The 20489-nt window shown below is 51.0% G+C and overlaps 3 protein-coding genes across 8 annotated transcripts; all 3 read right to left on the bottom strand.

Moving 5' to 3' along the window:
• Positions 1–801: 801 nt before the first annotated feature.
• Positions 802–8568, bottom strand: SENP3 (SUMO specific peptidase 3). Of its 4 annotated transcripts, XM_074320220.1 has the most exons (12): positions 8273–8568; positions 7873–7963; positions 6712–7428; positions 5339–5578; positions 5135–5246; positions 4614–4761; positions 4437–4484; positions 4009–4086; positions 2215–2352; positions 1969–2052; positions 1799–1849; positions 802–1338 (listed from the first exon to the last, which is right to left on the bottom strand). In XM_074320220.1, the coding sequence occupies exons 3-12, from the start codon at positions 7415–7417 to the stop codon at positions 1228–1230; spliced, it is 1716 nt and encodes a 571-aa protein (XP_074176321.1). In that variant the 5' UTR covers positions 7418–7428; positions 7873–7963; positions 8273–8568; the 3' UTR covers positions 802–1227. The 4 variants fall into 4 exon arrangements, with proteins under 4 accessions (XP_074176321.1, XP_019600634.1, XP_074176320.1 ...); XM_019745075.2 differs by lacking the exon at positions 7873–7963 and having other exon boundaries at positions 8273–8516; XM_074320219.1 differs by having other exon boundaries at positions 1085–1338; positions 4437–4761; positions 8273–8409.
• Positions 8569–9501: 933 nt separating this feature from the next.
• TNFSF13 (TNF superfamily member 13) lies at positions 9502–11731 on the bottom strand. 2 transcript variants are annotated; one of them, XM_019745083.3, is made up of 6 exons: positions 11335–11731; positions 10915–10993; positions 10715–10762; positions 10451–10569; positions 10097–10235; positions 9502–9842 (listed from the first exon to the last, which is right to left on the bottom strand). In XM_019745083.3, the coding sequence occupies exons 1-6, from the start codon at positions 11590–11592 to the stop codon at positions 9733–9735; spliced, it is 753 nt and encodes a 250-aa protein (XP_019600642.2). In that variant the 5' UTR covers positions 11593–11731; the 3' UTR covers positions 9502–9732. The 2 variants fall into 2 exon arrangements, with proteins under 2 accessions (XP_019600642.2, XP_019600641.2); XM_019745082.3 differs by lacking the exon at positions 10715–10762.
• Positions 11732–12754: 1023 nt separating this feature from the next.
• On the bottom strand, positions 12755–20489 carry TNFSF12 (TNF superfamily member 12). Of its 2 annotated transcripts, none has more exons than XM_019745086.3 (7): positions 20174–20489; positions 19966–20013; positions 19370–19445; positions 18782–18835; positions 18661–18696; positions 13725–13849; positions 12755–13524 (listed from the first exon to the last, which is right to left on the bottom strand). In XM_019745086.3, exons 1-7 carry the CDS (start codon positions 20330–20332, stop codon positions 13273–13275), a joined length of 750 nt encoding a protein of 249 aa, XP_019600645.1. In that variant the 5' UTR covers positions 20333–20489; the 3' UTR covers positions 12755–13272. The 2 variants fall into 2 exon arrangements, with proteins under 2 accessions (XP_019600645.1, XP_019600644.1); XM_019745085.3 differs by having other exon boundaries at positions 19966–20016; positions 20174–20480.

The following is a 20489-nucleotide window of genomic DNA, read 5'->3' on the forward strand; positions in this document are numbered from 1 at the left end:
GCTCTCGGCAACTCGGCGTGACGTTAGTTCGTAGGCGCTCTGGCACTCAGCCACCATTGGATAACTTGAACGCCTATCAAGGTGAAGGCCCGCCCCGCGGCCTCATTGGCTGCAGTGCCCGCTCTTCTCGCCGGTACGGAAGTGACATACAAGAGTCAGGCCTCGAGGTCTGGCAGCCATCTTGGGGCCCTGCACCCCTACACGTGCGGAGGCGATAGTATCTCAGTCATGTGGCCTAGTAGGCCCTATCATGCAAGGGGGGCGAGGTTTCAGCCTCCAGGGACTTCCGGGCTCCCGGGACTTCCACTTCCCTTCACGTCCGCTCCAGGTCTCCACTGGACCCATATTTTATTTTGTTCTCCAGCATAGACAGATCTGACACCGCCCCGATGTGTTCCAAGTATACCAGGGATGATGGAATCAGGAGTCATATACCCTAGCGGGTGGGAGGTTAGTAAGGGAGGAGGGAAGGAATAACCAACTTCTGGGCTTAAGAACATTTGGGGTTCCTGTCATGAATCCTGGACCGCTCCCTTAAGTGTCCTGTTCCCCAACTTTAGTACCCCTCAAGCTCGTTTATTTTTGAGGATAACCTACTGTCGCTCCTTCCATCCTTTGCTCCCCTGGGTGGGGGGTTCTTTTAGGTGACTAAGACATGATGCACTGTCAGAGCCAGGATGGAGAGGTGGCCCTTTAAGTCTCAAGACCCATAAAAAGGTAGCTAACAGCACTTGTTGGAGAAAAGCCTGAGATAGAGCATATCCATTAGTTTGAGGCCCCTTAAGGAAGACCACCACTATGTATCTCCAAAGGATCCTTTATTGACCAGAGCAGGACCGTGGCATTTATATATATATATAAAAAAAAGTTTGAAGATCTGGCAGGCAGTAATCCCTTTGCCCGCCCACCACCCCAGCACAGATTTTTTCCTGGCCCCCTCCCATACACATGGAAGGGGAATGACTGCCCCCTCCAGGCTGCAAGGCCTGACTTTTCTGCAGACAGAGAAAAACGGGCTTTTCCATAGCCACCCCTGGAACATCAGAAATCAACAACTCTTCTCTCAAAGAAAAAAATACAGAAATCAATTAAAACATTTAAATATGAAAAACCAAAGGGAATTGGGTGGGAAGAGGCAGGAGAGGAAAGAAATTGGAGTTTCTTGGGAAGGGTCGCCCATGTCCCCCTGCCCATTAATGAATGGGCTTGAGGCCTGGGATACGAGGCTCACACAGTGAGTTTGCAGTGACACAGCTCCTTGTAGATCTGCCGACGAAGTTTGGGCATGTCCTGCTGGGTGAAGCTGAATGGCTGAGACAGGGCCAGGTGCTTGCAGTACTGGGTGTTAACAAAGCAGGCCATGAGAACCACCTACTGAGTATCCCCCAAGTCAGGACCTGTGCTACACATTTCATATGAGATACATCTCACTCGATCTTTCAGAGAACATGCCCATTTCACAAACAAAAGAAGCCAAGGTCCCACAGCCGGGGCCTCAAAAACAAGTCTGACTCTAAAGCCGGTGTTCTTACTTGCTACATGAAATACCTACTGTTAAACAGAGAAAACACTTTGCATTGGGGGTCAGGAGGCAGGTGCATCCCAGCCAGAGACCAAGGACCAGAGACCCAGTCCCAATGTGGGATGGGGAAGCCAGGAGAGGACCAAGAAGTCAGGGTTTCTGTGTCCTACCACATAAGGTTACTCCTCGCATCCAGGTTACTGTGAGCCAAATGAGGGATGTAGAACAGCCTCCCATCTCCCTCCCAACCCTTTAACCCAAATGCCATCTGCTTACCTGTAACACAAAGGCACCACAGTCACTGTCATTATTCTGCCTGGCCACATTCTAGAGAAAAGAAAGAAGGTAGGCCCTTCACCTGGAGATGCCTAGGGGTGTGGCTTCAACTTCTGCCTCCTACTGCTATCCCCACCACCAACCCCGTACCCCTCCCTCTGGAAACTTACCATTTTGAAATAACCTTTCCAGCCCTGGTGGAAATCCAGCCGGTCTTTCTTCACTGCCTCTGCCTGTAGATACTTGGCAATATGCTGTGTAGACGGAGAAAAGGAGGTAGTGAACCCAGGGCATAGTGGTCACAGCCACGAAGCCTAGGTTGCTTCTCAGAGACCCCAAGTGCACCCTTCTGCTCGGAATGCCACTCCATTGGACATCCTCCCTACGTTCTACCCACATTTCCCCTTCCGTCAAACCTTAGGGCAGCGGCGGTTTAGGGTGCGCTGCGAGTCAAAATAGGTGATGGTGCGTCGCCTCACATCAACGGAGATGAGGGACCAATGTACCTCCAGATGGATGGGGATTAGCAGTAGCTCCTTATTGAAGATGTCCACCTAAGGAGGCAGTGCCAGAAGTCAGGTATGACAGCACAAGAGTCCTGTCTACTGCCATGAGGATCTAAAGAATGGCGGAGCAGGCAAGGAGGCCCTGGATGTCTTGATTCTTGGGGTAAGGGAGGAAGGCAAGACAGAGGAAGTGGTGGCAGAACACTCAACAGCCAAGGATGAGCCAAGTACTTTTCACATATTAAAGGTACAAATGCTTACTAGCTAAGCACCCAGGCTCAGGATTCTGAAGCCAGACTGCTAGGGTTCAAATCCACCTCCTCCATTTACTAGCTTATAACCACGGACAAGCTACTTAACTCTATACCTGTTCCTTTATCTGCAAGAGAATGAAAATAACAGTACTCACACGTCACCTTTTCATTATGAGGATAAAACTAGTTAATATCCGTGAGCCACTAAAAACAATGCATAGCACCTAGTAAATACCTCAACCAGTTAACATTCACAAAGATCCTTCAAGGATGTTCTCATGTTCAACATAACAATGCGGTAACTGTGGCTTGAAAAAGGAAAGTAACTTGCCCAAGGTCATAGAAGAAAGACATGGCAGAGGTGGAATTCAAACACAGATACACAGAAGGCCACGTTCTTTTCAGTGTATGTCACCCCACCTCTACAGGGAGAAGCAGGCCTGCCAAATCCCTGGGAGTGTAAGCTCCTGAACTTGGGGACAGCAATTAGGTCATGCTGGAGCCAATGTCCTACCTTACTGTAGAAATTTCCTGGCCTTTGATTTGGAGAGGAGAAAAGAACTTTGCTTCCTCACTAAACCTACTCTGCTCCTAATTATTTTCCCCAATAACTTAGGCCAAAAACCGAGGCATCATCCTTGATTCCTATCTTTTCTTCATTTCCCACATCCAATCTGTCAGAAAGTCCTACTAGTTCGACCCACAAAACTTATCCTAGATAAAACTACTTCTATTTATGCCTTTACCATTCTGGTCCAAATTTCTCATGTGGTCTTCTGTGCTACTCTCCTAAGTTACTCTGCCTACTTCTACTCTTGCCCCACTTTCAACCTATCATTGAAATAAGAGTTTAAAACATGAGGCACTTCCCAGCCTGCTTAAAACTTTCATGTGGCTTCTCAATACACATGGAGTAAAACCTACCCAACCCTCCATGCCTTTCATAATCTACTCTCTAACTAAATTTCCCATCACTTTCTCTTTGCTCCCTCTGTTCCAACCACAGGGGCCCTCTGTTCCTCAAATGTTGTTTCTCACTTTGAGTCCCATGTAACTTGCCGTTCCCTTTGCCTAGAACACTCTTCCCACAAAATTGCACATGGCTGACTCTTCAACATTCAAGTCTCCGCTAAGAGAGGCCATCCCAGATCACCTGATCTAAAGTACCCACTTCCCATGCTATTACATTATTCTGTTTTAATTTGTTCACAGCACTTATCACTAGCTGGAACTTAACTTGCTTATTTATTCTCACCCCATAAAGGCAAGAAATTTTCCTTATTTAACACTGTATCCTTAGTGCCTAGAATGGTATCTAGCACACAGACGAGATGTTGAATAAATATTTGGAAGACTGAATGAACAGAGTTGGGGAAACAACTTATAAAAATAGAACTCTAATTCTTTAAAGGCAAGGTGCTACACAAGTAGATGTGAATTCATAACTCACGTTTTTGGTCCACCTTTTCACCCCATCATAACCCTTGGTACGGAGTTTATCGTAGAAGAAACTGTTGAAGAAATGCACCTGTGCCAATGATAAAAAAAAGAGTTGGATAGAATTAAAAGACTTCCTGCTAACTGCCCTCTCCATTTCATTATGGCTCTAAGGACTACTTTCAACGACCTGCACTCCAATTCTACGAGGATAAAAAAACAAATTGTTTTTAACCTCATCTGACAGCTTCCCATCCCAATTTGTGGGGTTAGCTATAGGGGAAAAACAGTGAAGACTGGGGGAAAGGAATAGAATTATTAAGACCAGGACAAAAATTATAGATTTGAATTTAGTAGATTACCTTCTCTCCCCGTAAACAAAGGCCCTCTTTACGTAAAATGGAAGAAATGAAAGGGACTGAAAAACCTGGTTAGGCCTACCTTTTCAGGGACTGTGTCCATGACCAGGTCTCCATACATGTTCATCACCTGACGAGAAGATGGGAAGCAACTTGCCATGGAGGGTGCAGCATGGGTATAGGGCTCCCCCAAGAAGAGGGCCCCAGACACCCTGTTCCCTGAATCCCCTCTTGGGCCTATTTTTCTACTCCTCCTCACCTGGTCATTGAGCCAGTTCTGTCCATACAAGGTCCCAAGGTCGTCCATGGTCAGCACATGCCGCTTATAGGCCACTCGGAAGCCCCTCACCATGGCATTGCCTGGCATCCGCTGGTATGACTGGATCAGCTGCAGCACCAGGCCCTTCCTGAGTAGGCCAAGGGTGGAGTCACACAAAAGACAAGGGGGCTAGGACACAAGGAAGTACCTTCTACTGCCTAGGATAAGAGTCTAAACTACTCCTTCCCCTTTTGGGTCATTGATCCTTTGTTGGACCTGATAAAGGCCTACTCCCCAGAAAGAAGCACATGAATACTCAGGTATACATAATATTTCAGGATCTCAGATAAAGACCCTCCCAGCTGGCTTACAGGGACTTAGCATCTTGCCTGTAGATTCCCCACTTCAGTTCTAGCTTCCTTCTTCTCAAGTACATCCCAATGGCAGAAAAAGCAGCAGCATTCTCTCCCCATCCCCCAGGTCCTAGTCCTCTTCTGAAGGGCATCTCTTTCATGCCTCACCTGGAAGGTGTAGAAAACTCCTGCTGGAAAATGTCCTCCAATTTCTCTACTACCTCATCAGTGCTGAGGGGGATGAGGCTGCCATAAGTTTGAAGGAATTCATCTAAGATGCCTGAGTGGAAGAGGGAGAGGAGTGGGGTGAGACCTCCAGACTCTGATCTAAGCATTTGCTGAAGGAGACTAGGTCCTCTTAGGGTTCCTTACTCTGCACACAGGTCACATGCTCCTCTCGCAGGGGGCTATGCTGGCCAGCCTTCTCCCCAGGCCGCTCTGCCTCTTCTGCAGTGCCCAAATCTGAGCCCTGAAAAAGCTCCTGGGCCACATGGTCTCCGATGCTGCACACATTGCTGATGAGGATGCTGGCATCAGGGGGTGCCAGACTTCGCTCCCCTTCTGGCCCAGGTGGTCCCCCAAAGCCATTGGGCAGAGTACAGGAGAGGAGGCCTATAGGGCAGGGAAACAAGATGGGGATGAGAAATTGGCTTAAATGAAAGGACAAGGGGAAAATTAAATGATGTACACAAATTATAAGACCACAAGGATGAATTGAAACTGAATCTACCAATAGTTAAGTCTAAGGAATAAAGAGACCCTAAAGCATGAGATAAGGATGTCCAAGAGGTTATAAAAGAACAGAGAAAGAGTTACTCCAGTTGATCCTTGAATAACATACTTGAAAATCACGTGTAACTTTTAACTCCCCCCCAAAATTCAGTGGTCCCTCAGTATCTGTAGGGGACTGGTTCCAGGAACCCCATGGATACCAAAATCCACGTATGTTCAAATCCCTTATATAAATGGCGGAGAACAATGCATATAGTCAGCCCTCCGCATTTGTGGATTCCCAACTGCAGACTGAAAATACTATCTTCGATTCAAGGTTGGTTCAATCTGCAGACGCGGAAACTCACAGATTCAGAGGGCTGAGTCCACTTTATAGTGGACTCGTGCAGTTCAAACTCGTGTTAAGGGTCAACTGTACTTATAGACAGGAGGAAAGCAAGGAAAGGCTAGGATTCAGACAGATGCAAATTTCAGAGATATTAGTCACCACTATATGCCTAGCTCCTAACATATTATCTGACATATAGCAAAGGCTCAATAAACACTCGAATAATTAATAAAGCACAGAGAGCCTAAAATTGTTTTGTTGGGGTTCTCCAAAAGAGAAGTATTCTGAGTGAGAATGCCACACACAACCAGACAGGTGATGTACCCCACTATTCAGAGAGATCTCATCCCACCACTGAGAATGGCACTTTCTGGAAATGCACATGAAAGGGTCCTTCTCCTGAAAGGCCGAATGAAGAGGGACTTCAAGTCTGACTTTCCCAAACCACGTCTCCCTTTCTCATCCATGCATAGGACACCTGCTTAAGTATTCTGTATCCCAGCCTTGACTACCTTCCTTGACTTAGTTCCTGCTCAAAGTGGGGCATAAGACATTTCACAGCTATTCTGGACCCCCTCACTCTGCCATCCTACTTTCCTTAGGCCCCATTTTCATAACAAGAGGCTCGTATTCTTCCAGGATCAGGGTCCTTCCCAGCCCCTCCTCTACCCCATTCCCACCTTACCTGAGTCAGGGTCCAGAGGAGACTTCGGAGTCCACCTTAATCCATCTTCCTCCATGGGCGGCACTGGTGGAGACACTCTCATCCCATCCTCAGCCATGAGAGCACCTAGCAGACCCAGCCGAGGTGGGGGTGGTCCTCGGGGGGAGTCAAAACGACAGCAGGGGGATGGCACCTGCGGTGTAGCACCCCCTTCCTGGGGTGAAAGATGGTTCTTGGGGTGTGTGAGGCTCCGCCGCCGGCCCCGGTGGCGTCCCCAAAGCTTCCAGTGGAATGTCAGCGAGGTGCTTTTTGAGTAGAGCAGCATCTGGAAGGCTCTCAAAGCTCTGCGGCGGCGCTGTGAGCAGGTTTTTCGATGAGTAGGACGGGGAGGGCGAGGTCGCTGGGTGGCTCCCAGCTGACCCCATCTGGGAGGCAACCTCCAAGCTGCCACTTCCTCTTCTTCATCTTCATCCTCATCTTCCTCTTCTTCTTCCTCCTCTTCACTAGCTGAGGCATCAAAAGAAGGCCGAGGGGCAGGGAGGCGTCTGGCTGGCACTGTGGTCCCTGACCCAGGATCTGGCCCAAACCCTCCACCTGATTTGAGTCGGGGTTTGGGGGGTGGGGGCCAACGAAGACGCTCTCGCCTAGGGCTTGAGTAAGCTGGGGCTATGCCAGGTCCAGGAGGCTCAGGCCCCCAAGACCCGGTGCCTTGTATAGTTTCTTTCATCTTCCAGTAGCCTGTAAAACAAAGGTTAGAGTGTCAGAATCCAAACGTCCTGTACCCCAGGTCCTGCCTCTCTTCCTCAGCATGCCTCTTCTGGAATCAGATGCAAATAAACTAAGATTCAGAGACACGCAAAAGGGGGAAAAAACCAAAACTGCTAACTTCAGATTTTCCTGGTTAACACGGTGCACCATGGGACTTTTAGCATCTGTGCCATCATCCTCTCTCTCTTACCCAGATAGAGGCAAGGGAGAATAGCTAAGCAGCAGGCCTTGGGGACCTTATCTTTCAGATCCCCAGGTCAAACCCAGTATTTTCAGACTCTACTTCTCTATTTTAATACTACCGGGGTGTCCTAATTGACAGCCTAATAAAGGACATGGCCCGGAAATCCTGACGTGGTACAAAGAACACAACTTCCACCGGGAAACCGTGGTCTAGAGTAAGAAGAGAGTTACCTATCACCCTGGAGCGAACAGGGAAAGGGGCATGCTCAAGTCGTCTCAGGGAGCAATGGGGATGCCAGGCCTATGGTTCAGAAAGTAGAACCTATTGAAAAGGGAAGGATTTTAAAGGAAACTGAAAGAGTACCGAATCGGTGCTTAAGCAGCCTAATGAAGACAGTGGGACAGAACTGAGCAGCGCGAGCCAGGCTGGCCCAGCCCCCTCCCCTGCTCTGTCCCCTGGGACCAGAATGCGTCCCAGCAACGGTATGGTCCTACAGGCTCGGACGGCTCGGAGCCCAAGGGCCTTAAGAAGCCCCTTCGAAGGCCTCCTGGGCTCCGGTTACGTGGGAATTAGGTCCAGGAATGGGAAAGGCCGGGGCAGGGCTGGGGGGAGGGGAAGGGGCGTCCTCACCGGGAGAAGGGAAGCCGGACGGACGGGCCCGAGGGCGGGCGTCTCCGGCCTCAGGCTTCCCGGCTCATCTCTCTGGCGACGGCGGCGGCCCCGCCACTCCTGCTGTCTTCAGCCGTAGCTCTCTCAATTCAGGATTCCAACGCTTCTGGGCCGCGCGCCGTGCCGCTGAGCCGCCCCGCCGCGGCCGCCTCTTGCTCTGCTTCAGCTTCCACCTCCACCACCTCCCCCTCTTTCCCCTCCTCCTTCCCCTCCCGCGAGCCCCAAGCCCACCGGCGGTGGCGGCGCACGATTACTACGTCACACCCGGCGAACAGCGCCGGCGCGGCCACCACGCGCCCTAGTCCCGCCTACCCGTGAACGTAGACGCCACGGGACCGCCCCGCCCCTTAGCTCCACGCCGGGCTGCGCCTGCGTACACCCGCTGACCTGGGCTGGGCGCCGCGACCGCCACTACATGCCCTTTGCGCCTGCGCGTCCTGTGTTCCTTCGGGCTCCGCTGCGTATTTCTCTGCCACTCTCTAAGGCTTAGGCACCGGGGCAGGCGTACAGCTGCTGTGGTGTGGCGCCCCAGGGGAGAGCCAGGAGGGCAGGAGATCAAGTAGAGGGACGGGGCTGTGGCAAGGCAGTAGGGGAAATGGATCCGAGGTATCATTTATTCTCTTTTATTTAACTTTTAAGCAGGGTTTGAGCAGAAAGAAGAGCTCGGAGGAGTGAGGCAGAACCAGCATAAGGTCGTATGATTCAGCCAAGATTCCCTGGCGAGCCGCCTCAGCCCAGAGGGGCTTGGAGTGGCTTGCCTCGCCAGGGGAATGCACAGCATGAAAGGCAAAACTTGGGACCCGAAGAGTAATGCAAGAGGACCGTCGTCGTCGGGCACCCTCTTCAGACGGGCCTATAATAAATACACCTCTGGAGATACTGGTGGAAACTGAAGCCCAATAGATAGAGAAAAATGAGGATAAGGGTTCTTGTGGGGTGAAGAGGCAGAGGTTACCTGGAGGGAGGTATAGGGAGCATAGGGAGCATAGGTGGCATAGGAAGCAAGTTTTCATGAGTGAAAGGAGGCTTTGTGGACTTCTGCCAACAGACAGGATGATTCTCTCAAACTGCCGCTAGATGGTGGTGCTGTTCTGGAAGCATTCCAGTGGGACCCAAAGCAGGTCTAGACAATGCCTGGCATTCTCTCCCCAGCCCTCCAAAGCCCCAAGAATTTGGGGCTGGATGGAAGGTAAAAGCAAGATATTCTACCTCTTTAATATCTACGAAATCAAAGTCGTGGTGGTGGAAAGGGAATAGGGAGGAAAAGAGAGAGTCATGAGCTGTCAAACCCAAGGTTCCAGTCAAACCCAGAAGAGGCCTGTGTTCCTGCTCATGCCGTGCTTTGTCTAGTCAGCTCTTGGCTGTCTCCAGTATGTACCCACCCTGGGCTTCCAAGCCCAAAACCACCTTTTACAACAAAATCACAGTTTCACAAAACCCAGGAAGGTTCCATGTGGAGAGAGGCTAAGTTTCGCCCTTGCTCGGGGGATTATGACACTAAGAATATCCCCTTGGTGTAAATGGAAGACACCTGAGAAAAGGGAGAAAATGGATGCTCAGTGAAGCACAGCCAGACATACTCTGATGTTTCACCCTCCCTTTTCCAGCTCAACCTTTTTTCTGCTTCCTGTAAGGACCTAGGTATTCTGTCTTTCGTTCCTCAGATCCACTTCTACACCTAGGCCTCCAACCCCCTGTTATAGCTCTCCCCTTGTCACTACTACTCCTAGGTCAGAGATGTCCTGTTTTTCTCGCATCCACCCCCTACCACCCACAGGTTCTTACCTGCACTGTAGCAGCTATTGTAAGCCCAGTCTGGGTTGGAGGGCATACTTCGTATACATCGGAATAGAGTCTCCTGCCTTCCCTGGCCCTCCCGAGACACCACTTGACCCATGGTGAAAGTCACATCATGAAACAGAACCTGGCAGGGAAGGGAGGAGATGTTGAAGAAAACAGGGTAGTGTTGCTCAGTGCTGGGAGGCCTCAGGAGCCCTGACAAAGGAGCCAAAGAATGAAGAAGGGTCTTCTAAGTTTGGTATGAACCGAGGGTTGGGAAACCTCAGTATTGGGGCATAAGACTCTGGGAGAAAAGGCCTCCAGGCCCCCACATGAGGTTCAATGTTTGTTTGGGGTTACCTGGCTGTACAGTAGATAAACTCCAGTATCCCAGACTCGAACAACATATCCTTGGGCCTCCAGGCCTCTCCCACGCTTAAGAGCTGGTTCCCACATCACCTCTGTCACATCAGAGTCCTCTGGAGGTGAGGAGTGTGGCAATCAGGATTTCTATGCATTCTCAGGTATCTCTCACCTTTAAGATTCTCTTGGGCCCAGGTGCCAGCCCCAGAAGTTCCCAGATCTTGTCCCTCCCCAAAAGCCATTATTTAAAATTGTGCTCACCCTTGGAGGTAATGTTAATGGGAACAAGGTGCAGAACTGAGTGCTTCTCTGAGGAGAGAAGGAGGAAATCTCAGCAGTGCCCACCTACCCCAGTTGCCTTGTTGTCAGCCCTCCACCCTTACCCTGTCTTGGGGTAACAATCTCCAAATTCCCATGCTGCTTGATCACCTCCCACCCCTGCTGCACCCTGAAGGCCTCACTCTTCTGTTTACGGGTGAGCGCGGCTCTCCTTCTCCGGGATCTCTCCCCATTCTCCTGGCCTTCCAGGCTGTCAGGGCTCTGCTCATGGAAAGAAGGTCAGGGTTAGGGTAAGATGCAAAAGTCCCAGACAGCCTTTCTTTTCAGCCCTTCCACCATCCCAGGAACGCCCCACATCTCTCATGCACCTTTCCCCAGCAACCTGAGTCTTGGTGCTGGCTGTATTCCAGGATCTGGTAAGTACAAGAAGCATTAATCTTTAACAATTTCTTTCCTGGAATGGCTAATCCCTTGACCTCCAAACCTGGGACCTCTCTTGCACCCACTTGAAACTTTGCAGACTAGGAGTCTGGAACCAAGAGGCCCAGAGACAACCCTGCCACCCATCCTTCTATCCCAGACACCCTTCTCCCCTCACTCACCTGCTCCCGGAAGCTCAGCCATGGATACCCTTCCCCCTTCTCAGAGGGCCCTCCAGTCCTCTGCAGCCGGGTCACCTCTCTCCTTAGGGTTTGCAGCTCTGTTTGTTGGGTCAGCAGAGCCATGGCACAAGCCACAGCCCCCAGAGCTGCCCCGCAACTCAACCAGAGGGCAACTGAGAGTGCCGGTTCTCGGACCTGGCCCCTCATGTCTCCCGGGGGCCCTTTGGGGGCTAGCAAGGAAGGAGATGAGGCTGGCATGAGCTGGGGACCCTGCCAACAGCTATGGTCTCAGGAGTGGATGGCAAGGAGGTGGCAGGGAGGGTGGGAGTGCAGGCAGTGGTGCAGAAGGGAGGAAGGGCGTTACGCAAGGGAGAAATAAAAAGGAACTTGAGAATAAAAAGGAGGGAGGAAGAAAGCAAGCTAGGGGCACTGTTGGTGCTGCTGGCACCCGCTGTGGGGCCAATGTTGTCTTGAGACCCCCTGAACCCTCTTCCAGCCTCAGGAGAATTTGGTGTGAGTCTCTCTAGGAAGCACGGGGCTGCCAGTGACACCCAGGAGGAGCGGCCAGAGCACAGGAACCCTGGGGCGGCCCCAGAAGTGGGGGAGGGAAGGTTGGCTGGTTATGGGGCATGGTGCCAGGAGCAGGGATGGAGGGACAAGCTGGGCACCATCGAGGGTCAAGGGGTGAGGGTGGAAGATCCTCTGGGTTCAAGCCAGGGAGAGATCTTTGGGGAAGTTTACTAGGAGTGACTGAAGGTGGGAAAGGACGGAAGGGGGCCAGTGGGGAGAACCAGGGTCGCGGAAGAAAGAAACTGGCTGAGTTCTGGGGTTAAGGCCAGGCCGGGTGTGTTGGAATAAGGCCTGCACTACTCCCTGTGCTGAACTTGGCAAGCAGGACTTCCTGTTTCCAGAGAAAAGCTCTTACATAAGGCTCTGGACAAAGAGAGAAAGAGACAGCCCCAAGCACCCTACCACTGTAGGATTCCTCCCCTGGATCCTGGGGCACAGGTTTCCATGTTCCTAGGTCCCAGTGTCCTGCTTACTGACCCTGAAGCCCCCTCTAGGCCTGCTCCCACCCCACATCCCAGCCAGGGCTAGTGCCAGCACCTGCTGAATGTCCCAAGACTGCCAAGAGGAAGGGCCCCTGTATCTCCCAGCTAGGGATTCCCCGCAGGAGGAAGCCCGCCTCCTAGGTAAATGAGGCTGCTTCTGCTGGACCTTGGGCAGAGGATTAATTTTTTCCTGGCAGTTTGCCTTTCCACTCTCAGGGGTTGGAGGCATGTGGGTCCCCACTCCCAAACCTGCACACTGCCCTGGAATTCCAGGTGTTTTACACCCCACTCCCCAAGGCCCAAGACCCCCTTCCCAGGGCCCTCAGCTACCCTGAGGAGGTCCCCTAAGTCCCAATAAAGAGAGCAACCATGACTTATTCTCTTTAATATCCACTTATCAACATTTTGTCACAATAATAATAAAAATAATATCTTTTAAAAATCCACAGGATATTATCAGGGAGGAACTTGTCTTGGTCTCTTAGCCCTCACATTAGGGAACAGCTGGCCTAGTCCCAGTCTCTTTGGCATCCAGCCCTCTTAGTGCCTGAAGAGGGGCATTGGGGACCCATCCTCACCCAGAGTACAGTAAACAGTGTCTCGGGGCTGTGGCCAGAGTGGGGAGTCAGGAGATACATAGGGGCATCAAAGATCAGGGGTTCAGAAGCTAGTGAGGTGGAGAACCAGAGGTGGGGGGAGTTGTCAGAGACGAATGGGAATATTTATGTGGCGAGGAAAACACGTGAACGAGCCCTGGCAGTCTACCCAGGGAGAGGCAGGTCTGAGGGGAGCAGCAGCTTAGGGTGGGGCAGAGGGGACTGGGGTGCTCAGAGAGTTGTTGTGGGGAGCCAGCAGCCTGGGTAAACCACCGTGAGATCAGGGCCCCTCAGTGAACTTGGAAGAGTCCAAAGTAGGTGAGAAAGGGGGCAGCCTTGAGATGGGTCCAGGGGAGGGTGCGGATCCGTAGGGAGGACCCTGGCCGCAGAGGCAACAGGCCAGACACCTGGCAGAGACGGAGCTGGGGCCCGAGGGAACTTGCTGCGGTGGCAGAGAATTCTTCTAGGCAGCGCAGGGCCAGCGTGTCATCAACCAGCAAGTCCAGCTTCAGGTAGACAGCCTTCCCCTCGTCAAAGTGCACCTGGGGGGGGGGGGGGCGGGAGGAAGGTGGCACAGTCCAGGCCTCTGCTTGCCCCCAGTTGCAAATTTCCTTAGAGCCAGGTATCCTCTCCAGCTAAATCCCCAAGCTCCCCCCCCCCCACCTTTAGCTTGCCCCCACCCTCTAAACCAAACCCTTCTCCTTCAGTTCTTGCTGTACCCATGCAGCCAGGCGGGGCTTACCTGACAGTACAGGTAGTAGAGCCCAGCCCGAGTGACTATAAATCCCCCGCTCTGGCGGTCATAGCGCAGTGGGTTGGAGCTGTTGATTTTGGCCTCTTCCCAGCCACTCACCGTCCCGTCCACACCTGAATGTGGATGTTCAGAGATAGGGGAAAGTCCCTTCACAGGACTCACACACTCCCTGCCACCAATTGAGTTTATAAACCTTTAGGGCCCACCTTACCCAGAAGATATATAGATAACCCAGGACAAGGGAGGAGCCACAGCCTGTGGAGCCCATAGGGTAATGAGAAGTTATGTGAAAAAATCCAACATATACGACGAGAATCACACAGAGTAAGCTGTGACTAGACACTTCTGGGGAGAAAAGTAGGACTGAAGGAGAAGCGTGGGGGTTTTTATATTTTGTGTTGCTAGTATTTGCCTCTTTTAATTTGAGAACGTATACATACATTACTTGAATCATACATTACTTGGATTATTAAAATTAAAAACAATAAAATGGTACCCACATGTCCATCAACTGATGATACGGAAAATTGTCATATATCCATATAATGGGATATTATTCAGCCTTAAAAAGAAATGCTATGAACCTTGAAAACATTATGCAAAGTGAAAGGAGCCAGTCACAAAGGACCACAGAGTATCTGATTTCTATGAAATGTCCAAATAAACAAATACAGAGAGACAGAAAATAAATTAGTGGTTGCTTAGAGCTGGTGTGGGGGGATGGAAATCAGAGAAATAGGGGATGATGGCTAACGGGTATGGGGCTTCTTTCTAAGGGGATGAAAATGTTCAAAAATTACTGTAGTGATGGTTGCACAACTGTGAATATACTGAAAACCATTTAACTATATACCTTCAATGGGTGAATTGTACGGTATGTGAGCCCGTTACAAAAAAAAAAAATCTAGAGCTAGGGTAATAGCAAATTGCAAAGAAGATAAATAATAAAATGACAGAACAGGACCTCAAGTGGCTTCCCAGTTTCTCCACAGCCACGCTGTCTACCTCTCCAACCTAATCTCACACACCCCTCTAACACAACACTCCACCCACTCTGGCCTTCTTTCTATTTCTGCCATCAACCAAGCTCCTTGTCCCTGCAGGGCTTTGTACTGTTCTTCCCCCTTCCCAGAATGTGCTGCTCTGCCTGGCGCATTCTGTCAGTCAGGTCTCAACTCATCTGAGGCCATCCCTGGCCACCCAGTTTAAAATAGCCAGTCCCAGCCCTGCCTTCATAACTCCTCACCATGTCACCCTGTTTCTTTCATAGTAGTCACCAACATGGGAAATCATCTGGTTTATTTGTGTACGTGATGGTTTGGGGTCTGACTCCCCTAATAGGACAGGGACAATGGTCCTATTCACCACTGTATCCTGGCACCTGGAGCTGGGCCTGCTCTGAGGGGGCACCCAGCAAACACTGGTGGAAAACTAGAGGGAAGTCAGCGAACGTGGCCAACAGCTCTCTGTCTGGGTCCCCAGGCCACTCTCCTGGACCTCACTGGCTGTGTCTCAGCAGCCTCAACAGCCGCCTTCCCCATCCTTCATCCTCGGCCAGCCCCAGGGCCCCATCCTTGTTACTTTCTCAAGGAAAATGTACAGCTCTCTGGGCATTTTCATCCCTACCTGTGGGTTATCTCGGCCTTTCCCTGCAGACTCAGCCCTACCACACCTCACCCTATCAACTGCTGCCATCTGAATAGCCCTGGGAACCTCAAACTCATCTTGACCAAAACCTTGCTTGGTGCCCCACCCCAAACTTCCCTTACTGTCTGTATTCCACATTCGGCTTACAGTTCTACCTCCCACAGAGTACCTAAGCCTCCCTCCCCTTCACCAACTTTTTTCACCCATTAACTGTTCCTAGGAATTCTGCCATCTAAATGGCTCTGGCCCATCTCCCTCCCAGGCTGGCCCCTGCCACTTCTCACTTCTCAGCCTCCTTTCTTATTGGACTCCCTTTTTCCAGTCTTGCCTGCTCCAGTTTATTCCCTAAGCAGAGCCACAGAATGATGCTTCTTCTTTTCTTTTTTTTAAAGAGAAAAATAACCAAATTTAGTATATGCAGATATATGGAACCCCGCATACACGAGAGTGTCAGAGACCTTACATGCACGAGAGGTTCCAGAATGATATTTCTAAAATGCAGATGTGAGCCTGTCTCTCCTCACTGTGACTTCAGAATAACTCCCAGATTTCAGTCAGTTGTGATCGGCTCCCACATTCTTCTCTAACCTCATGCCCCGTCCTACTCCTCTAGCATTTTCTCCTTCTGCTACATGGAGCTTCTCATGGTCCCCCAGCCTCATCATACTCTTGGCAAACTCAGGGATTTTGCACAAGTGGTACCTCTACCTGGAAAGTCCTTGACCCCTTGTCCATCCTACATTCACGCCTCAAGGCCCAGGGAAGCCACGTCTTCTTGGGGAGGGAATCCCCGACTCCATGTAAAATTTCTTACCTTCCTCTATGCCACCATGTACCTCTGGCTACTTTCAATGTTGTTCTTGTCATAGCATACTGTAATTTATATGCTTGTCCCTTCTAGACAGTAATTCCTTGAGAGTAGGTCTGGGTGTTATTCACTGTGGGCACCTACCTGGGTCCTGCCAAACAGTAGGTTTTCAGTGCATGTGTGTTGAGTCAAAGAATGAATGAATGTCTGGGTAACTGCTGAAATAAGTGGTCCACAAAAAGAGGAGGAAGTCTGGTTTGGGTCATGAAGAGTAGGGGGAGAGAGTGAGAGAGGGTGTTCCTAGATATGGAACCAGCTTGAACAAAGGCTGGTTGTGGCCAAAGGGCATGTTATGCCTGGGACCGCGGTGTCACTCTGTTTCACAACCACAAACCTCAAATGGACATTCCTTACTTTCTGGCGATCCTCCTACTTTCCCTCACTAAGCCAGTCACCAAGATAAGGATTTTGCACCATCTCTCCTCAAACTTACTGCCTCCTGTCTCCCTCGTTCTCCAAAGCACCTAAAAGTCAGCAGGCGACAGCTCCCTCACCTTTCTGCACCAAAACTACAAACCGACCTGCTCTCACTTTCTCCAATGCCCCTCTTGTGATGATGGGATGACGTGTCCCTCTCTTCATTCTGGAATCCATCCCCCCCACCCTCTCATACATTGCCCTACAGGCTCTCCCCATCCCTGCATCAGCAATCGCCTCTCCCAGGGACCTTGTCCAGTACACAAGCACACTCTAGCTGGGCTCAAATCCCAGTGGCTCTACCACTTAGTATCCTCATGACCTCAGACAAGTTAAGTAACTTCCAACTGGAAAATGATCAGAATATCTTCCTTTTAGGACTGTTGTGAGGATTAGATGAGATCAGTAAATGTTAGCTAAGATTCACGTAGTATTTCTTATCACTAAAAGGACTGAATTTTTCCTTGATCCACATCCACCTCCACCTACTGGCCAATTTCTCTACTCCTGTCACAGAGAAACATCTGGAAAGGGTTGTCACTATCTCCAATTCCTATTTCATGTTTTCTCTTAACCCAATTCATGCTGGTTTCCAACCTAATTATACCACTGAAACCACCCCTGTCAAGGTCACCAGTTGACTTTGAACATTGCCAAACCCGGCAGTCATTTCTCTGTTCTCTTCTCATGCGACTTCTCAGCTGCATTCAACACAGACAGCCACATCCTCCTTCTTGAAATTGTGTCTGCTCTTAGGTTCTATGACACTACCCTCCTTGGGTTTCTTTCCCTCTATTTGGCTACTTCTCAGTCTCTGCTGGGTTTTCCTTCTCTTCTAGATATCCACTTCTAGATGTCCAAGAGCCTCAGGGCTTTGCTTGGGGGGCCCTTTTTTTCCGCTGGTGTCTCATCCAGTCCTATAGCTTTAAATACCATCCGTATGCCAATGACTCCTGACTTTATTCATCCTGACCTAGCCTGAGCTAGTCTACTGTGTCCAGCCATCTGTTTGTGAAACTCATTTTTTATTATTTATCCACTTGTTTATTGTTTGATATCAAATTTAATTATTAATTTACACACCTCCCAACCTAGTTCTTCCCTGTAATCCCATCTTAGCAAATGGCACCATTATTCCCAAAGATGCCCAACTTAAAAATCTAGAAGTCATTTCTGATTCTTCCCTTTTTCTTATCCTGTACATCCACTCCACAGGCAAGCCCTGTCTACAAGCCACGTACTTTTCTCCATCTGAGCTGCCAGCCCCCTAGATCAAGTCACCCTTATGCCTTGCCTCCTGGCCTGTCACATGGAAGGGCATTCCAGGCCAGAGAAGAGTATGTGCAAAGTCCAGAAGAGGCACATTGGTTGGGAAGGGGAGTCAGCCCAACAAGTGTGGAGAATGCACAAGGGTATGCAGGGAAAAGAAGCTGAGACTACAGGGAGGCTGGAAGCCAAGCAGAGAAGCAATGGAATAATAAAAGTGAGGTTCAGGTGGGACAGGGTAGGGGATGGGAGAGTCTGGAACGGGAAAAAGGTTAAAGACTGGGTTTGAAGTTCTGATGCCATGGTGCTGAGGTGGGGGGTGGGGTAGAGAAGGAAAAGAGCAAAAACTAGAAACATTTTCAGAAAAATGATCAGAGCATGAAGACTCATGGAATATGGAGGGGAAAGAAGAGGGGAAAAAATCAAAGGAGTTTTTTGGAGAAGAGTGAGGGCTGAAGGAGAAGCTGAGCAGGCAGTTTGGTGGGGGAATCTGCCTAGGTTCTGTGAGGGGAAGGAGTCTTTCTGGGGTCCCATGCCTGGGTCACAGAAAAAGTCCAAGTTTGGGACCCGAGAAAACTGAACACTGAGGACTTTCCTGAACTGGCTTCTGGGGTTCCAAGGCTGAAGGCAGGGATGAGGATGGTCAAGGTTTTAAGGGGACTCTTTTCCAGGAGGCCAGTGCTATGGGGATCAGGGAGAAGCTCAGAGATGGGGATGGGGTCTCACCCGCCTGTGCTCCATCCTGTCCAGGCCGTGGGTGAACTGGAAGAGACAGGAAAAAGTTGATGAGATCTGTGCTGCCCCTCTGCCACCCCTCCTCCCTGGGCATGGCTCACCCATCACCTACCTTCATAGTGGGCTGCAATCGCTCTGCGAGCTCGTGTTCTCCGGCCTCTAGGTGCTAAGAATCAAGGAAAAACAGATAGGCAAAGCAGCCCCCCACTTGTCTGGGGGGTCAGAAGTCACTCCCCCAGCCCCATTCCCCTCTCAGAATTCTGGCATCCTTATTCTTGCCCAGATTTCTGGCCTAAAAACCTCAGGCTTTATCTTCCTTCACAAGTAGAGTGACTATATAATTTATCATCCAAACTAGGATGCTTCTGAGAGCAAAAGGAGTGCTATTAATAATTACACTGAGATAACAGGTGTAACCCAAGACAGTCCCTTACAAACCTGTATATATGGTCACATGGTCATCCTATTTGCTTACTGGGACCCAGACCTCTGACTTTCCCACCTTGTCTCCACCATGACTCTGAACCAACACCCACTTTATTCTCTATGCCTAAGTTTCTCCACCATCAGTGAGGATAACGGTTTTTGCTCTGCCCACTTCATAGGGCTGTTATGATGAACAAAAGCAACAATGAGCCCAGAAGCCACCATAGACCAGCCACTGTAATTATTCCTGACTTTGGGATAAAGGGATACTCACCATTTCTGCGAGGCCGAACAAGTTGTTTCAGGAAAGGCACAGAATCCTGGATCTCTTCTGACTGGGGATTCAGTTCCTGGGGGAATTAAGGGCAGGTCTAAACCAGATTCTTGCCAGGGATTCCCAAGACAGAAATTTAGACCTACAGAAGGTTGTCAGGAGGACAGGCAGGCGCAGAAGTCTTAGGGAGGGACCCAGCCCCTCAGCCAGGAGTGTGTGTGTGGGGGGGTCTTAGCACTCAGCCCCTTCCGGAGACCAGCCACACTTCCCCACCCCATAACCAGCACAGACCTTGCACCAATTGGCACACTGCACACATGCCAACACCCAGTCAGAGTACAGAGTGGGTACACACCCTGCACACACAACCAGCATCCTTCTTCCAAGGCAGGCTCCCATATCTCACACACCCACTTCACCCACAGCCAATAAACACTTTGTACTCAGGTGACACAAACCCATTACACTCAGTTGTTACCCTCTCTCTCTCTCTCATACCCACACACGGCTGACACAGCCAGGGCACATCCTGTATCCTCAGCTCACACACACTTCCCATGCCCATCAGCCTGCAATCAGCATCCACACCCACTCACCTGAGGGTCCTGGTCCTCCTCTGCCACTAGTTCCCCCTGGGAAGGCTCCTGCTGGGAAGGAGGCAGCGTCACCCCGACCTTTTCCACCTGACAGCTCACCCTCCACCCACCTTCCTGGCCCCTTGCCCTCAGCCCACCCGGTCCCATCAGCTGCTTCGCAGACTCTGCTCCTAACCTGCCCAGGGAGGGGTGTGCAGCCGGGCCTCACCTGGGCAGACGACGATGCCCGGCTCCCCAGACTGACTACGGCCAGCAGGAGGCCAAGGCAGGCCAGCGCCAGGCCCAGGCCCAGCACGAGCGGGGCCAGCAGGGCGGTGCCCGGCTCCCCCCTGCGCCCCCTCCGCCTCTGGCTTCGACGGGCGGCCATGGGGGCGGGGGGCTGTGCCTGCCTCACCGCCCCCCCATCCCGGGACCCGTGGGATGGGGGAGGGGAAGCCGGCGGGCGGTTCGGGCTGGGGAGAGGGAGGGGCAAGGGAAACGGGGCGGGAGGGGGCGATGAGGACAGGAAGCCGGACACTGTTTGT

This window comes from Rhinolophus sinicus, chromosome 12, assembly GCF_057876585.1.
Source record: "Rhinolophus sinicus isolate RSI-liver-muscle chromosome 12, RSI-T2T, whole genome shotgun sequence".
NCBI classification, from domain to species: domain Eukaryota; kingdom Metazoa; phylum Chordata; class Mammalia; order Chiroptera; family Rhinolophidae; genus Rhinolophus; species Rhinolophus sinicus.

What these genes read in the sequence shown, in the direction of transcription:
- SENP3 (XM_074320218.2), bottom strand. Translation starts at nt 7,417, where the DNA reads ATGAAAGAAACTATACAAGGCACCGGGTCTTGGGGGCCTGAGCCTCCT. An exon ending in TGGACACAGTCCCTGAAAAG is followed by an intron (nt 4,087 to 4,436) that starts GTAGGCCTAACC and finishes TCATTGGCACAG; the next exon opens with GTGCATTTCTTCAACAGTTT. An exon ending in TGAAAAGGTGGACCAAAAAC is followed by an intron (nt 2,353 to 4,008) that starts GTGAGTTATGAA and finishes CTGCCTCCTTAG; the next exon opens with GTGGACATCTTCAATAAGGA.
- TNFSF13 (XM_019745083.3), bottom strand. Translation starts at nt 11,592, where the DNA reads ATGCCAGCCTCATCTCCTTCCTTGCTAGCCCCCAAAGGGCCCCCGGGA. An exon ending in CATTAACATTACCTCCAAGG is followed by an intron (nt 10,570 to 10,714) that starts GTGAGCACAATT and finishes CCTCACCTCCAG; the next exon opens with AGGACTCTGATGTGACAGAG. An exon ending in CAATAGCTGCTACAGTGCAG is followed by an intron (nt 9,843 to 10,096) that starts GTAAGAACCTGT and finishes CCCTTTTCTCAG; the next exon opens with GTGTCTTCCATTTACACCAA.
- TNFSF12 (XM_019745085.3), bottom strand. Translation starts at nt 20,332, where the DNA reads ATGGCCGCCCGTCGAAGCCAGAGGCGGAGGGGGCGCAGGGGGGAGCCG. An exon ending in GGGCATCGTCGTCTGCCCAG is followed by an intron (nt 20,017 to 20,173) that starts GTGAGGCCCGGC and finishes CCTCCTTCCCAG; the next exon opens with CAGGAGCCTTCCCAGGGGGA. An exon ending in GATTGCAGCCCACTATGAAG is followed by an intron (nt 18,697 to 18,781) that starts GTAGGTGATGGG and finishes TGTCTCTTCCAG; the next exon opens with TTCACCCACGGCCTGGACAG.